The following is an 18,274-nucleotide window of genomic DNA, read 5'->3' on the forward strand; positions in this document are numbered from 1 at the left end:
CTCCCCCTCACACTCTCTTCTCTTTACCCCCCCGAGACTCGGGCCCCTACAATCCAGCCTCCCTGTCCCCACCCCAGCCAGAGGGACCCTCCCCTCAGAGGGCACCTCCCAGGGCTGCCCTAAAGGGAGGGCCAAGACCCTGCACTGCTTGTGTTCCTGGCAGCCTCACACTGCCTGGCATACACTGGGTGCCCAATAAGTGGCTGACAATGGCATATGATTTACACTGACTCAACACCTGCTGTTTGCCAGACAGTGCTGGGCACTCTGGGACCACAGCGTATGGACACAAGTCCTTGCTGCCCTCAGAGAGCTGATCACATTGGGTGGGGACAGGGACACAGAAGATTTCAGGACAGTATCTTCTCTAATACACCCAGAGGGGCAGGGAGCCAGAGGGGTCAGGGAAAGTTCCTTACAGATGAGGAAGCAGTCAGAGAGGAAAGTGACTTGCCCAAGTTAATGACAGCTTGTTAGTGGCCACGTGAGAGCTGAAAGATGGCTCTCCTCGCCCCTGGCCAGTGCTCCTCCTAGAACAAGGTTTCTCAACCTCACCACAGACATTTGGGCCTGACCATTCTTGGTGGTGAGGGGCTGCCTGCGCCTTGCAGGCTGTTTATTTAGCCACATCCCCGGCCTCTACCCACTCAATGCCAGTAGCACCCACCTCACCCCCAACAACTGTGACAGTCCAAAATGCTTCCAGACATCACTGAACATCCACTAAGCACCCAAACTGCTCAGTTGAGAGCCACTAGTCTTGAACTTGGGAAATGTGAACTGAGACAGCAGAGGCAGCAGCCAAAGCCAAGCCCTGGGCCACAGTTATGGACAAGAAGTCTGTGGCAGGGCTGTGGCAGGCCTGCGAACCAGCACCAGCTCACCAGTCCAGGCTCACTTTTTACCAGTGTGCCCGCCCTTGAGTCTCTTAGGCTGGAGTCTCACTGTAACTTTTTCAAAGTGCTTGAAGTTCACCACGCGCCTGTGGGGTGTACGGGGGAACAATTTTATTATTATTCTCATTCTACAGAGGAATTTGAGGCTTGAGGGGCTTAGATGCAACAAAGTCACCCAGTAAGCTAGTGGCCAGCCCAGGCTGGAGCTCCCCCTGACAGAGTCGCCCAGGGACAGAGAGCGACAGGCAGAGAAAGGAAGGCCTTTCAACTTCCGCATCTACTTCTAGAAGCCTGCATCCTTAGAACCCAAATCCATTAGTTCTTAACAATCCCCAGGGACACCCTAACTCTGGTCTCTTACAGAGGAGAACTACGGAGGCTCAGAGGGGACAAGAGACACACCCCACTGCACATGTGCATGCTTGGAGGGCAGCTGGGCACCAGCACTCTTCCCTCGGTGCCAGCTCACATCCAGGCTGGGGCTGAAGGCCCTGGGCTCCTCACAGCCCATGACAGTACCCTAGACACTGGCCAATTGGCCTTCCCAGGCACTTAGCGGGTACCAGTCCTCAGCAACACGGAACTGGAACGTAAAACTCCCTCCCTCTGATGCAAGCAGGGGAGGCCTGTCTAAGTGAGAAAATGTTTTCAACTGTGAATCAATTCTGCTATTAAGAGTAATCATTCTGTCGTTAATTATTAGTGATAGCAATGGTTCACAAAGTTAGTGCATTTATTACACACCAAAAATGATTCTGGGGGCCATTAAAGCCCTACTGACTGGTTAAAAGTCTGCTACTGCCCTATGGGGCAGGAATTATTATTGGTCCCACTTTACAGAACAGCCAAACTGAGGCTCAGAAAGGTTAAGGGAATTTTATAGCCAGTATGTGTGGGTGACAGGATCCCAGCTCAGACCAGGCTGACTCTGAGGCTCTGCGCTCCTCCCCCTGCAGCCAGGCCCCAGAATGCCAAGGGGCACAAGTGGGCAAATATACCAGAAAAGACAAACTCATTAGAGCCTAAGGTGGGCTTTTCAGCAAGTTGAATAAAGCATCTGTAGTGTGCATCCAATTACCTTGTAAAGAAATCCCTTGTCCTTAGAAATCACAAAGGTAAACTTCAGGCGGCCAGACCCGTGAGCACATCGGACTCAGTTAAGAAGGGTTTATAGTACTTAAGTAGAGAGAGGCTGGCTCGTGCTCCCGGCCCCTGGTGGTCCCAGGAGGGCCCAGGAAATGACAAAGAGCAGTGTAGGGGCCATGGCTTCCCAGGTACCAAACACTCCCATTCCCACCACAGGCTCCAGGTAGAGAAAGGATAGGGGATGGGGGTGGGCTGGTGCCCCACAGGAGGCATGTTCCTCAGGGCACAGCAGCGTGGGATGCCCACCCACCCCCACCCCTATTTCCTAGTAAGTCCCCTAGATTCCCCCTGCCGGGGTCAGTATCCATCCAGCCAAGTGCAGGCCCAGTTTGGGTAATTTTCTTCCCCAACTAAAATGTAAAGTTCAAGGTGGCACCTCTCAGAACTGCCTTGAGCAAGTCCCTTCTCTCTGGGCCTCCTGAACTCACCTAGAAAAGGTGTGATGGAGCCCAATGGCTTCTGAGGGGCCCAGGTAAAGAGCCAGCCCTGGGCTCTGAAGGCAGAATAGAGCCTGGGCCTTGCTTCCTGGCCCTGTGCCCCTTCCTGCTCTCAGCAGCCCTTTGAAGGGGTTTGGGGGCACATCCCCAGGCTGGAGGGGCTGCTGGGCTGTTCAGAGGCAACCTCGAGTTCTCCCTCCTCCCCTCTGGCTTCTGGGTTTCAGTCCCAGGAGCTGGAGCCTGGCAAGGTCAGCAGAGTGCTGAGGTAGGCAGGAGGCCCATCCTCCTCTAAGAGGACAGCAGGGGCAGACAGGTGACAGGCATGGGACAGGATGGACCCTTCTCCACAGGCCAGGTACAGAGCTGTAGAGGATAAGTTACAGCCCTGGTGGGTCAAGGTCCCCTTCACAAGGGGTGTGTCCTGGAGCAGTTCCTTCTCCTAACCCGCCCAGAAGTGGGAAGGAGGTACCAAGTGGGGAAGCAGCTCCAAGGGTACTTGTCGGGGGTATCTGTTGGGGATCCCAGGGAGGCCGTCAACGTCTGCTTTTAGAGTAGGTCTGTCTCCTCAGCTAATGTTTTATTGAGACAGTGGCGCCTCAGGGTTTGGTTACTGATGCCGTGGGCCTGAGCCTTGCCTGGGGAAGGGGAACTGGATGTGGGCTGGGGGCGGAAGGGACGGCCCCATCACGCGCAGAGGTTTTATATTACTCGCCGCTGTAGTCAGACGCCCTGGGCTGAGGGTCCTTCCTGTAATCTTCACCCTGTGCCACCTCCCACCGCCGGGCGGCCAAGCCGGCTGCGATCACCGGGGGCCGCTCGGACTGGCAGGCCTAGGACAGTCAGGGATGCCCGCTCAAGGTGTCACCGGCATCCTCGCTCACACCCACCCCAAGCGCCGCGACCCCATCCCCTCGGAGCCCGAGCCTTCTCTGCCCCCTTAGTCCCAGTCACAGCCCTCCGGAGTCAGGAGCGGGCGGCGGCCGAGGCGGCCAGCGCGGCGGAGGGCAGCGTCCCCGAGGGCCGCTCCTCGCCGGACCCAGATACCCGCGCCCCGGAGCGCATGTGCTGCTCCCTCCCCACAGACCCCTGGCCCCCTGGGGAGGGCAGCGGAGGGGCGGGTGGCCACGCTTTACCTTCCATGGACATGGGCTCCAGGATGCCGAACTGCTTGAGGACGGCGATGAACAGCAGCACCACCACGGCCATGGCGCACAACTCCATGCCCTGGATGCCCATGGCGGCCCGGGCTGCCTGGGGCCGGGGCGTGCCCCTTGCCCGCGCGCTGCCTCGGGAGCACCGGGGCCGGTGCAGCCCGCCCGGTCTCTAGGGGAGGCCGCGGCTCACATGCCCCCCGGCAGGCGGGGCTGCGGATGTCGACCCGGCCGGGGCCCCGCGGAGGGCGGCGGCGGCGGCGAGCTGGGGCCCGCAGAGAGGTTGGACGCGGCGCGGCAGCGGAGCCCGAGCGCAACTTTGCGAGTCAGCCGGCAAACTTCGAGGCGCGGCGGCGGCGCGGAGCGCAGCTCGGGTGGCGGGAGCGGGCCAGAGGCGCCTCCATGCCCGGCGCGGGCGCCGCGCCTCTTTCGCCAACCCCCCCTCCAGCCCCACGGGCTCCGGGGCGCGGGGGAGCGGCGGCGGCGGGAGTCCCCGGCGCTCCCGGGGGCACCAGCCTCCATCGCGGCTCCCCGCGCGCTCATTGGCCTAGGCGCGGCGACCACCCGGGGAGGAGTCCCCTGCGGCCCCCCCTCGCGAGCCCAGGAAGGGGCGGAGGGAGGCAGCCCCGCCCCGCACGGTCCAGCCCCTGGACGGAACCTGGCGCACAGCCACCGCTCCCCGGCCAGCCCCCGGGAGGCCGCGCGGTCGGTAGTTTCACCGAAATGCCCGTGCAGGTGGGGGCCGAGTGGCTGGGGAGGGGGCTGGAGAGGAAGGGAGCCGCAGCGTCGCTCTCCGTGGAGAGTCGGGGTTCCACTCTCCTGGCTGAGAGGAGCTTGAGCCTGGCCGCCGCCGCTTTCCGCCCCGCGGGCCAGCGCCGAGGTGGCTTTAGGAGGATCCGGGAAGCCCTCTTGCCCCAGGGTATTTCCCACAACCATCAGCCCTCGGCCGGAGATTGAACTTGGCCCCCGTTGAAAATGGAAAAGTTGGTATCCAAAGTTCTCCGGTTTTGGAAACCCGCATGCGCTCGAGGCTTTAGCAGGGAGTTGGGCCTCGGCATTAGCGTCTACGGAGATGAGTTCAAGTCCTGACTTTGCTGCGTGACCTTGGTTGAGTTACGGACTTGCAGCCTCCTCGTCCTCCGTAAAGAGGGGCTGGTGCCTGCCTTTCCGGCTGTGGGAAAGAGCTGAGCGGATGCCAAATGCTATGCGCGGGCAGTTCAAGAGAGTGCTAATTCGTTTGTGGATCGCTTTCTTCCTGCCCGGGGACACTGAGCAGGAAAGAAAAGCCACGAAAAGGAAGGAGAAAGGAAGGGGAGAGGAGACAGCGTGGCAGAGCGAAGCCCAGAATCCTCCAAGCCCCCAAACTCCGGGACTTGAGGGAGTGACTCTCTGCTGCCCTCCAGCGGGCGCTGCGCACCGCGGTGTCCTCATCAGCCCGGGACTCCAGAGCTCTGGAAGCGCGAGCGGCGGTGAACACCGAGTTCTTCTGTTTTCTGGCGTCTTAGTGGAGGGGGATATCCAGCCCCGCACCAAGCCTGTGAGCGTGAGCCCTGTTTGGACCTATATCCTGAACAGTAGCAGCTTCCATTTGTGGAGCCTCTGCTAGCCGCTCTGTCATTCATTCAACAATACTAAGCGTGTACTGCGATCCAGGCGCAGAGGTCAATTACCACGGTGCGGTGGGAAACCGCAGCGTACGCGGCTGAGGGCCCCTGCTGGAGCTGGCGTACGGGAGCCAAGCTTTTAGGTTTACTTGCAGTCCTTAAGGGCTCCCCAGTGGGCATTCCTCTTCCCCTATTTTACAGGTCAGGAAACCGAGACCTAGAAAGTGGATTATGGAAGGGGACACAGGTACAGCCCAAGCCCGCTGGATTCCGGAGCAGGCGCTGTCCCAGGACACTGCACTGCTTCCAGGGGACAGCCAAGCGGAGAGAGGCTGCGGCGTTTCCTTCAGCCTGCACAACTCAACCTCGCTGTTTAACACACCTGGTGGAAGACTGAGTTATTGGAGGTTTTTTTTTTTAAAAAAAAACACTGTAAATGCACAGCTTTCGATTCCATTTAAGTGGGCCTGCGGTGAGTCTCTGCTGACCAAAGGCAAGAGTTCTAAGTAGAGATGCTAACGGTTGCCGGAGAACGTGGCTCTGTTGGAGCCCACGAGTTGCTTGTGTATAAAATCTAGAAAGGTTAAGAAACCTCCCGCCATCTCGTTTACACATAAGTGCTGTGCAAAGTCTAGCCCGTGACCAAGCTAGTTCTCACCAATCCTCACTCAACAGCCCCGTTAAGAGCCCCGTGGTACATAACCTCTCTGAGTCTGTTCCTCATCCATAACGTGGGGGTGATAATCCAGCCTTTCCAGGGGCTTGTAAAGGATTGAAGACAAGGGCTGGGATGTGTCACATGATGGCCCCTGTTCGCGGAGCGGGGTGTGTACAGGGTACAAGACCTAAGATAGACAGGAGGTCAGAGATAAGAGCAAGCAAAGAAAGCCATCTTGGGGGTCCTCCTGAGCTGCCCCACCCCTGCTCCCCTGCCTCAGTTTCCCCGGTGCTCCTAAGCATCTCCCCCAAGCAAGCTTCAATGACTGCTTATAAACAAATACTGAGCTAGAAACGAGACATTGATCCCTTGGCTATGCAGCGTAAAATATTAACGATGTCTAAGTGGATACTAGAGCTGAGAGCAGAATGTCCGCTCGGCATCAGCAGCCCGGGCCAGGGGCCTAATGGATGGGAAGCTGACTCTCCTGCTCGCTCACTAGCCTGGGGCCTGCCAGCTCTGGGGCCAACCCAGGTCCACTGAGGCTGGGCCGACAGCCCAGTCACACACCCCAGGACCTGGAGAGGGGAGCTTAGACAATCCCCCAAGCCCTGTATTTCCTCCCACAGCATAAGGTGCCAGGCCAGGCCTTTCCCGCCTGCCGCTAGCTCCCCTCCCCAGTGGGGCGGGGTGGGGGGTTGTTTGCCCTGGCATTCATTCTCCCCTTTCCCCCCCTCCCCATGCCTCCTGGAGCAGGGAACCAGCTGGGTGTTGGCCGTGTTCCCTGCCAGCTCCCTTCCCTGGGGGAGGCCCAGGCTGAGGGGAGGGGCACAGACAGAGAAATCTCTGCAGGGCTGGGGGCTGAGGGCTGCCGCAGAGGTAGGGAAATGAGGAGCAGAGTGGAGGGAAGAGCTGGCTCTTCCTCAGATGACAGGGGAAGCCTGGGGGACCCTGAGCCCTGGCTTGAGACCTCAGGAGATGTGGGAAGCCCTGGGGGCACTGGCGTCCTGGTCTAATTTAGAAAGTCTGAGAGCCCCAGCTGCTTTGGGGCAGAGCAGGGTGCACTCCAAACCTGAGGTCATCCTTCTGCCTGGAATATTTTTTTCCATTCTTACCTGGAATATTTTTTATGCCACTTGAGTTCTGCCTCCAGGAAGCCAACTTGGATTATTCCAGCCCTACATTAACCCTCTCTCTGAACCCCCATGGCCTCTGGGCTGCATGAGCCACGCCTTCCATGTGGTCTTTCGGGTATCGGCCCAGACAGCTTCCACACAGCCCGTGTTCCTGTTTTCTCACCACGGCTGCCAGGCAGGCTCCCGGGGGCTGGACCCCGGCGGTTTGTCCAGCATTCATTGGATGCCCCCAGCCTAGTGTTCCTGACTGCCTAGCTGCTCAAGGAATTCAAGAGTTCTTTTGCCTCTTAAGGGAGGGACCAGGACGGACCCTGGCTGTTTTAGGAACACATTCCCTGCAAACAGCCCAGCAAGCTGTTCCTGTCCCAGCTCCCCCGGAGGGCAGGCTTCTCTTGGTTCTAGTGCATTCTACTGGGTAGAGCAGGCATTATGCAGTTTATTCATCCTTCTCATATTTCATAACAACCAGACCAGAGTGGAATTCCACTGCCAAAGAAACCCCTCTAGGACTCCTCCCCGTGGTGTCCCAGGGCTCCTCGCGTGCAGCGCAGCCAAAGCTGAACTCTCATTCTTACCCCAAACCAGTGCCTCCTCAAGCTCCCTGTCTCAGCTGCTCAGGTTAAAACCCTGGCTCTTAGACTGGGCTCTGCCTGTCCTCACTCCTGCCCAGTCTGTCACCAAGCCCTGGCATTGTGCCCCTTTCTCATCCATCTCTGCTCCTGGTAGCAACCACCCTGGCCACACCATTGTCCCTCTCTCCTGGACTCCTGACACCATCCCCCAATTTCTCTCCCCACCTCCTCTCTGCCCACTTCTCCGTTCAGCAACCAGAGTAGTCATCTCAACATGAACATCAGAGCCTGTCCTTCCCTTGCTTAAAACCACCAGTGGCTCTGACTCAACACTGGTTGTGTTTGCCTGGTTGGTATTCCTCTCCCTGACCTGGTAACAGTGCCCCGATTTCCTTTGCAGAATCTGCTGCCCCTGCCAGCCTCGGGGCAGGGATTTCAGAGGTTTGGGGACATGATTGGTCGATCAGCATCAATTCCTCTTCTTCCACTCTACTCCACCCCTCTACTGCCATGGGATTGGCTCAGGGATGGGCACCAGATGGGAGCCAGGATGGTGGGCGACCTCCATGGCAATCAGGAGAGAGGCATTCTCTTTCACTATGGCAGCTAAGTGGCCTCCCTGCCACCATGTGAGAACAGAGAGCCTGAGAATGTAGTCACCTCATGAGAAAGCAGAGCAAAAGGTGGAGAGAAAGGCTGGGTCCAGTAGACAGTGCTATGTGCCTGGATCCAGCTGTGCCTGATGGCAGATCCAAACCTTTATCTTTCAGTTATATGAGCCAATAAATCCCCCTATTGTCGCTTAAGCGAGTGTGAGTTGGGTTGCTGTCCCTTGCAACCAAGATGGTCCTGATTCATGCATTCTCCATTACTGACAGAACAAAGACCGAAATCCATAACAAGCCCCTTAAGAGCAGCTGACATCTACTGAGCACTTACTGTGTACCAGGCACTGGAACACAGCTCATCTCCCTGACTCCTCCCAGATCCTGATAAGGTCGGGACTTGATAAGAAAGAGGAAGACACCGAAGCACAGAGTGGTTAATGCTTCGTTTCAGGCCGTGAGGCTGATAAACCATAGCATCAGGATGTGAACCCAAGCAGTCCAGCTCCAGAGGTGATTTTCATTCAGCACCACCTGTGTGGTCAGGCTCCTCCTCTCCTTTGCTCTCACGACCCCAGCCACGCATGCAGCTACCTCCGTGAGCCCGGACTGTCCCACCCCAGGTCTCTGTGTGGGCTCTTCCCTGAGCCGCGGTGCTGTCCCTCCTCCTCCTCTTCACCCACCCTACTCGTCCTTTGGGTCTCAGCTTACTGTTATGTCTGCAGGGGTGTCTCCCCTGCCTCCCCTTATTAGTCTCTACATGGCCCCCATCATATCCCCTTTCTGCAGTTACTGCGATGTGAATTTAGATATTTACTTGCTCATTTATTTGTTTCTGCTCTCCCACCAGAGTACAAGCTTCCTGAAGATCCGGGTGTTAACTGCCTTGTATAAGTGTTTATGAAATTTCAGATGATGCCTTTTCTCCAATTATTTTGGCAGAGAGTGTCCTGTGTCACTAGCAAGAGCACTGGACCGGGAGTGCAGGAGAACCAGGGCCAAGTCAATAGTTCCAGCCCTACGAAGACTTGGCCAAAGCACAGCACTTCTCCCAGCCTTCTTTTCCTTCTTGTAAAATGGGGTGCCTTGGTGATATTTACCTGCCTGTCACACCGTGAGCTATGAGCATCTGACAAGCTGATGGATGTGAAAGCATCCCAAGACACAACTGAAGAACCTTGTTCCTGGAGAAGCCTGCCTTATCAGGGCCAGGACCACCTAGGAAGTGACAGCAAGGGGGTCCAGTTATCTTTGCCTTATGGCATCACCCAAGCCCTCAATCAAACAGACCTGTAGGGTCACACAGAACCCATTCTCACAATCTCTGTTCCTGTCCAACTACAGATGAAATGTGAGAGATTTATGGTAGCGGGTAATAGAAAACCTCCATTCATTAGTTTAAATTGTAGGGAATTGCTCCATGTCACACATAAGAAGTCCAGCAGGAGGCTGACTCCAGGGACAGTCATCTCAGATCCAGCAGTATCATTAAGGACTGAGTTCTTGTATCTACCCACAGTGCCAGCCTCAGAGCATCTACCTTATTCACAGCCTGCTGACCTCATGATCACAAGAGAGATGCCTAGTTCCAGACATCACATCCTGACAAGACAACGTCCTGGGAGAGAAGGGACCAACTCTTCTGATGTTTCTTTCTTATATTGAGGGAGACTTTTCTGTTAAGCTTCTCATGAACAATCCTTCATATTTCATTGGCTTGAATTGTTTCACACACCATCCCTAAACCAGTTGCTGGCAAAAAGAGTGAGACCATCACTGTAGCAGAGACTGCTAGCCCTCCACAAAAACTCATTCTCTTCTCTTCTATAGTAAAAAAAAAAAAAAAAAAAAAAAAAAAAGTCTTACAGCATCACCCAAGTCCTCAAACAGACCCAGTAAGGTAGGGACTTGACTCTCTGGCACATGGCTGCCTGATGGTGGTAGCATTTCTCAGACCCCTTTGCAATTTGGTGTGGCCATGTGACTAAGTTCTTGCCAGTGGAAGTGATGGGTGCTGCTCTGGGCACAGAGGTCTTAAGACAAGTCTGCTACTCATCATCTCTTCTTTTTTCCCACCGGCTGGAGCCCAGACATGTTGATGACCAGCCTCAGCCATGCAGACCATGACAAACCAGGGAGGGGCCGGGGGGTTGAGGGCAGGGGATGGAGCCACAAGACGGAAGGGCCCTGACTCCCTGAATGACCACATGGAGCAGAGCCTCCCACCAATCCTGACCACTCGTTGTGAGCTGTTAAGGGATAAAGAAAGAAACTTTAAAAAATTCCTTAAGGAAAGAGATGAGATCAGTTGAGAGCTGGCTATTTTGAAAGCAGAAATGGAAGGGAAGAGGGAGGTATCAGATATTGGAGGCTTCACGGTGTTGGAAGAGGAAACCGCTTTTGGACCAAAGAGAAGAGAAAAATGCAAAAAGCATCTTTCAAAGTTCCTCTAAGTGTTCTCAGCCAAACAAAGGTGGCCTCAAGAGACAGAGAGTGATGGGTAAGACAAGGGAGCCAAGAAATAAAGAAGCTCTCAGAACTATATTCAGAAAAGAACTGTGATAATGGTTACTGACCAAGGAACCGACTGGAAACAAATGGACCAGAAACTGACCAAGTCTTTGAGGCAATCATATTGTGGTCAGAAGCCTGGCTCCCAAAAGCCTGTGACTGATTAAGATTTACAGTACCTCTCCCAACTTACACTAGCAGCAAACTTGGGCAGCTCTACAACCTCAAAGGAGGGCACACCTCCCAACACCTCCTACTTCCAATGTGGCTAAGGGGGAAATTGACAGGGAAGGTCCTCCTGGAGGGCAAAGCTGGGTCGGGGGAGGACGGGGACGAAGCGTGGTTCCAGACAGCGAAACTGAGGTGGCCAGTTGACTTTCTCATTTCACTGCCAGGACAGGTAGCCCAGGAATCCTCACTCTCCAAATCCATGTGCTTCCTGAATTCAGATAGTGAGAGTTATGTCTAGTGCGTTCAGGTTATGAGTAGTGTAATGCATTATCCAAATGTATCTGATCCCTGAGTTTTGGATAACATCCATGAGAGTCCACGAAGAAAAGATATCTCAAAAAATTATCTGAATCTGCTCCATTCCTGAGTTTGGACAGGGAGAGTTCTGACAGCAGTGATACTGGTATTTGTCATTTCTGTCTAGCAAGATTTAATCATTGCAATGGATCACTGTCTACTGTGTGTTTCCTATTCTTACCTCATCTCCTTTTAGGGAGGGACGAAGTGTGTTATATACATGGAAAAAGGATGGTCATGGGTGTTTGCTGGTGAACAGGGACAGAGACCACCAAAGTCCATTCTACCCTTTTGTGGTGATAGATAGAGTTGTTACTGAACACATGTAGCTTGGAACTGCCTTTCCAAAACCCCCACAGCCTGGAAACGTGATTAAGTTTCCTCCAGCAGAATGTGAGCAGAGGTGAAGAGCGCCCCTTCTGGCTGGAGCCCTTACTGCACTGGGCATTGCTTCCTGCCCCATTCCTACAGCTGGAGCCCAAACGTGGCAGGGACCAGCCTTAATCATGTAATAGTGACACAGCCCTAGGGGTTGGCAGAGCCACAAGGTGAACGGCATCTGGGCCCTGAATGTCTTTGTAGGGCAAAGTCTCCCACCAACCTGAACACAGACCTCAAGAAGGTCACAGAGAGAGAAATAAACTTTGTTCTTAAGCTACAGGCTTTTGGGCATCTCATTGTTACAGCACCAGATCCACCTTAATTAATGCCAACATGATGGCTCAGATCAGTCAGACCCGCCCCCCTGGGGCGAGTAGGAAGGCCCAGCTCTTTTTGGGGCTGAAGAGGGAAGGGAGACACCAGAATCTGGGGCTGAAACCAGAACTCTCTAAAGAGGGAGAAGATCAGCGGTAGATTGGGGCAGACAATTAGTACCCCTCTCATTGCAGCCTCTGGGCCCGAGGCCCAAGGTCTCACCCCTCCCCTACTGAGTGGGGCTATTAAGGGTCAACTTCCTCCAATGGAGGGTTTTAAAAAGGCTTCAGACTGTGTCTCACTTACCTCTACTGATAGGTCTGTCCTTGGGTGGGGTTTAGACAAGTCCATGCCACTAGCAATTATTGAGCCCTTGCTCTGGGTGGGTGGTCCTGGTGAGGGTTTTGCAGAGTCAGCCTCTTGTGAAGACATTTCTCAGATGGGCCATTAGCAAAGCTCAAGGTCAAGAATACCCACTGCCACTAACTGAGCCAGGTATCTGCTAGGTGCTTTACAAGAACTACCTGGTTTCATCCTCACGTCAACTCTATTGATGGAGGAAATTATGCCATTTACCCCTGTGGCAGAGACTTCTGGTTACATAGACTTAGTATCTGTACTTCCTTTCTGTCTAACAGAATCATAATTTTGTTGGAGGCAATAACGTGCTCTGCTAAAAGAAAGAAAAGAAAAAAACTACATTTCCCAGCTTCCTTTGTGGCTGGAGATGGCCATGTGACCCAGTTTGGACCAATGAGATATAATGAGAAGGCACTGGGTGGGGCTCCTAGGAAACCATCCTAAAAAGAGGGGGATGGACTTTTTTTGCACTTCTCTGCCCTTCTTTCTGGAATGGGGTTATGATGGCTGTACCTGGAGCCATGAGAGAAAAATACAAGTTCCTGGATGCTGATGCCTTGAGCTGCCAACTAAACCTAACAACTACCTGCCTCTCAATTTCTTATTACTTGAGAAAATGAAACCCCTGTCTCATTTAAGTCATCATTACTTAGGTTTTCTTTTCCACGAAGCCTCAATTTCTTTGCCCCAAGTGCTCACAGCTGGTAAGGGGCAGAGCTGTGGTTTGGATTCATCCTGAAGGCAGTGCCACAGAGAGATGGCTGGTGTGCCCTCAAACTCCTGCCTCCCCATCCTGCCCTTGAGGTGTGCCTTGCCAGTTGCCAGTCTTGGGGCTGGGAACTTCCTGCTGCTTCTCACCACCTCCAGGTTGCCCCACCTCCTAGCCTGATGGTTGGCCTGGTTTTCGTGGCCTCAGTCCTCATCAGCACCCCCCAGCCTAGCTCTGTCCCTGCTGCTCAGAGGACAAGCCTGGAGGCAGAGAAGCCCACGATGAGGACAGAGGAGAGCTTGGGTGGAAGATGAGTGTGGCCTGGACTGAGGTGGAGGCAGAAGGTCTGGACAGGGGGGAACCTCACTGACAGTGAAGCCGGCAGATTCCACACATCCCACCCAAATGCAGCTAGGGCGGAAAACCTGTACCTTTAAGGGCTATGCTGATACTGTGATTTTTTTTTTCTTGTAACTTATAACAAAATTGTAAAAAAAAAATTGAGATAGTTTTTAAGTGGCAATGTAGTGTAATGGTTAATAGTGCAGGCTTTGTATTCAGGCTGCATGGGGTCAAATCCTGGCTTTCCCCACTTATTAATTATGTGATCTGAGGCAAGTCACTTAGCCTTAACATGACTCAGTTTCCACAACTATAAGTGGAAATGGTGATAACTATATCACAGAGTGAGTGTGAGGGTCAAAAGTTAGTTCATCTAAAACACTTAAAGCAGTGTGTCCTTTGCCCATATAAGGTTCTCAGTAAGGGCTGTAGCTTCTGTTGTTATTACAGAGAAAGGACTTACTGTATATCCCAGTGATGCTCAGAGACCAAGCAGGAGTTTGGGTGAGTTTGAATACATCTGTGTTTTTAACCAAACAGATGCCATTACCTCTCTCAGCCTCTTGGGTGCAGAAAAGGAAGTTCCAATCATGGTGGAGTAACTAGTGTCAGACTTACCTTACCCCTGAAAACAACTATAAAATCTGGACAAACTATTTAAAGCAACCCCACGCGGACATTGGACAGCAATTAACATAGGGCGGTGATCCTCACGAGAAGGACTCACACTCACCGATTCCCAAGTTCATTTCATCTTTATCCCTGAGCGTGTCTCCCAAAACACTAGTGCTGGTGGTCACACCGGATGGAGGAAAAAGAGATCAGCGTGCAGAACCGCTAAAGTGGCCATGATTTCAGGGGGAAAAGGGGGAAAGGAGAAGCCAAAGAGAAAGATCAGTCCCAAAAATCAACATGAAAATATACCGTGGGTCCTTGGCCAATTCTCAGGCTGTATGTGAGCAGGGAGAGACTCCAGGAGGGCTTGCAGAGAATAACCGCTCCGGGAGCTGATTGCTGAACAGACATTTCAGACATCTACAGCCCCGAGGAAGCACTGAGGTTCAGGCCCAGCCAAAACAGGGGACACTGATGAACCCCTGCACCTTCTGCTTCTCTCATCCAGAAAGGTCACATTTTAGGATTAAGGCCATGCCTTAAGAGAAGAGCTACATTCTATAAATAAGGAAAAATCTGAAACAGATCTGCCTACATAAAGCCTAAAAGCAAACTTTGACAGAAGTCGTGTGATTTGCCAGGATTTTAACTGTCTGCTGAAACAAAGCTTAACACTCTTTACAGGGAGAGAAGCTGATCCAGAGGCTCTTCAGCATATCATTTGTAATTTTCAGCTTGCAATAAAAAAAAACTGCTAGACATGAGAAGAAGGAAAAAGTGGCTGATCACGGAGTTAATAGAAACAGAACCCAGAGATGACCCAGATGTTGGAATTAGCAGATAAAGACTTCAAAATAACTATAATATAAATGTTTATGTTAATATTAATGTTTTTTAAAATGGAAAAAGAAGTGGATAAGATGAATGAAAAGATGAAGTTTAAATTTTAACAGAGAATTGGGATCTTGTATCGGTTAGGGTTTGGTAAGGGCCGCAGAACTACCACGAGGGGTATGGAATAAGGCTTTATCATAAGAATGAGCCCTGGGGAAGGGTATAGCTCAAGTGGTAGAGCACATGCTTAGCATGCACGAGGTCCTGGGTTCAATCCCTAGTCCCTCCTGTAAAAATAAGTAAACCTAATTACCTCCCCACCCCCAAATAAAAAATAAGTAATACAATAATAAATAAATAAAAATATATTTTAAAGAAATAAGAATGAGTCCTTACACAACTGTGGCAGCCGGGGAAGAAGTCTCTGGAAGGCTGTTCCCTCTGCACATCCCGGAAGTGGCTGTAGGTCAGCAGCACCAGAAGAAAGGGGAAAAAACTGACACGAAGTGCAAGCCAGAACAAACTGGAGCCTACATCTGTCTCTGACTGCCTCCAACCTTCACAACACAGGTGACCCACAGAAGCTGATACCACCTGCCACACAGAGCTGCACTTGCGCCTGACCCAGTCTTCAACAGAAAATTAAAAGTGATGCCAAGAAACGAGAAAATTTAGCTCACACTCAGGAAAAAAAGGCAGACAATAGACAATGTCTCTAAGAATCACTAGATGCTGGGTTTAGCAGACAAAGACTTCAAAGTAGCTATTAAAAATATATTTAAAAAACTATAGGAGGGGAGGGTGTAGCTCAGTGACATGGCACATGCCTAGCATGCATGAGGTCCTCGGTTCAATCCCCAGTACCTCCAAATAAATAAGCAAATAGATAAATGAAAACCTAATTACCCCTACCACCCAAAAAAAGCCTATATATAAAATAGAAAAATAAGGACCTACTGTATAGCACAGGGAACTATATTTAATTTCTTGTAATAGCATATAATGGAAAAGAATCTGAACAGAAAAAATACATATGTATGTGAATGTATAAGTGAGTCACTTTGCTGCATACCTGAAACTAACATTGTAAATCAACTACACTTCAATAAAATACAAAACAAAATAAAATATATGTATTCAAAAAACTTAAGGAAACCATATTTTAAAAATTAAAGGAAAATATGACCTGTGATTTAGTGGATGGAGAATCTAAATAAAGCAATAGAAAATATGGGGGGAGGGTATAGCTCAGTGGTAGAGTGTGTGCTTAGCATGCACAAGGTCCTGGGTTCAATCCCCAGTACCTCCATTAAAGAAAAAAAAAAGAAAATATGAAAGAACCAAATGGAAATTCTGGAAACGAAAAGTGAAATAACCAAAATTTTAAAAATTCATTAGAGGGGCTCAATAGCAGATTGGAGCTGGCAGAAGAATCAGTGAACCAGAAGATAGATTAATAGGAATCATCAAACCTGAAGAACAGAGAGAAAAAACACTGAAGAAAGATGAAAAGAGTCTCAGATACTTGTGGGCAAATATTAAACATACCAACGTATCTGTGATGAGAGTCGCAGAGGAATAAGAGAGAGAGAGAAAGGAGCAGATAAAATATTTGAAGAAATAATAGCCCCCAATTCCCCAGTTTGAATGAAAAACATAAATCCACAGTTCCAGGAAGCACAAATAATCCAAAATAGGATCATGAAGGTATCTAAACCTATACATATCACAGTCAAAGTCATTTGTATTTGCAATACAAAGACAAAGAGAAAACCTTGAAAGCAGAGAGAACCCTTGAAAGCAAGAGAAAAATGACATATCACAATCAGACAACAATATGAATTTAAGCTGACTTCTTATCAGAAATTATAGAGGCTGGAAAGCAGTGGAATGACATAATCAAGGCACTGAAAGAAAAGGTAAACTATCATCCAAGAATTCTTTATTCAGCAAAAACTATTCTTCAAAAATGAAGATAAAGATATTGCCAGATAAACAAAGAACGAGAGAATTCACTGCTATCAGACCTGCCTTATAAGACATACTAAAGGAAGTCCTTCAGACTGAAAGGAAATAAATCAAATCTGCAGGAAAAAAATTAAAGTTACCACAAGTTGTAATTATGTGGATGCATTTAAAAGACTACAGAAATATTTTTATGATTTCTACTCTTGAGTTTTTTAAAAGATACAAGTTTGCATAAACTAATAATTGTAACACTGTATGTTTTGGCTTATAACATATATAGTGATATATGTGATGTAATATATTTGAATATAATATTGGTGATGATAATAGCATACAGGAGGAGAGAGAAAAAGAAAATACACTGGAGGAAAGTTTTCATATTTTACCGGAATTAAGTTAATATTTTGAAGTAAATTGTAATAAATTAAAATGTATATTGTAATCCCAAGAAGATCCAGTAAGCAAGTAACTCAAAATAATAGTTTTAAAAATCAACAGAATTTAAATGGTACACTGAAAAAAAATTTGTTTAACGCAACAGACGGCAGTAAAGAAAGAACAGAGAACAAAGAATAGACAAGTAGTAAAATGGCAGATGTAAATTCAACCATGTCGATAATCACAGTAAATAATTCCAGTAAATGCGGATGGGCTAAAAATGAAAGAAAAAAATGGAAAAGAATATAAGGAAGATGTGAGACAAAGAACAAAGTTTAAGAAGCCTAGCAAATGTGTAATTAGAGTCCCAGAAGAAGAGGAGAGAGAAAGGGATGGAATTAGAATTTGAAGAAATAATGGAAGAAAAATTTCCAAAACTGAAGAAAGCTATCAAACCACAGTTTCAATAACCTCAACAAAACCCAGGCAAAATAAACACAAAGAAAACCACAGCTCAGCACATCTTGGTCAAACTGCTGGAAACCAAAGGTAAAGAGAAAACTTTGAATGTATCCAGAGGAAAAAAGACATTCAGGGGAATGACAGTACAAATGATGGTAGAGTTAGGGACCAAGACCATAAAAGCCAGAATTCAATGGAATAACATTTTGCTCTAAGAGGAATAACCAGCCATCCTATAATTCTATACCCAGCAAAAACATCCTTCAAAAAAATAAAGGACAAATTAAGACATTCAGAGTTTAAAACTGAGAGAATTTGTCATCCATAGACAATGTTCCACAAGAAGTACTAAAGAGATGAAGTTCCCCATGTTGGAACCAGCTTCTAGGAATAAGTCTTTGCCCATCATAGGAATCATGGGATCTCTCAGCATCTTGGACCAGAATCAGGGCCAGCGGTCTCTGGAAGGAAAGGAACTTCATGCTTCTTAATTAAGCAATTCTAGGTTCCATGGTTCTCATGGTCTGGAAAGACTTGGCAGGCATGAGAGAACTGAGCTACTTGACCATGTGGACACTTCTCCAAGTGTCACTGTGGTGGTGGACCCCTCACTGACTACTTATGGGAAAACTCTCTTTTGATTACCCAGTGATCTGATTCCCCCTT

At 50.2% G+C, this 18,274-nt stretch overlaps 1 protein-coding gene and 1 non-coding gene across 4 annotated transcripts in view; one reads left to right on the top strand and one right to left on the bottom strand.

Annotated features, from left to right (window-relative positions):
- Positions 1–18,274, bottom strand: part of KCNIP3 (potassium voltage-gated channel interacting protein 3) — a 76,542-nt gene that overhangs the window by 20,932 nt on the left and 37,336 nt on the right. Inside the window, exon 1 of one of the 3 annotated variants that reach the window (XM_074354498.1) lies at positions 3,613–5,583. The exons of the other annotated variants lie outside the window; for them this stretch is intronic. Coding sequence (XP_074210599.1) covers positions 3,613–3,715 — 103 coding nt within the window. The 5' untranslated portion in view covers positions 3,716–5,583. Of the gene's footprint in view, positions 1–3,612; positions 5,584–18,274 lie in introns of those variants that run through there. 3 annotated transcript variants of the gene reach the window in all.
- Positions 16,037–16,109, top strand: TRNAA-AGC (transfer RNA alanine (anticodon AGC)). The gene has a single exon. It is a non-coding gene; the product is annotated as a tRNA-Ala (tRNA).

This window comes from Camelus bactrianus, chromosome 28, assembly GCF_048773025.1.
Source record: "Camelus bactrianus isolate YW-2024 breed Bactrian camel chromosome 28, ASM4877302v1, whole genome shotgun sequence".
Taxonomy (NCBI): domain Eukaryota; kingdom Metazoa; phylum Chordata; class Mammalia; order Artiodactyla; family Camelidae; genus Camelus; species Camelus bactrianus.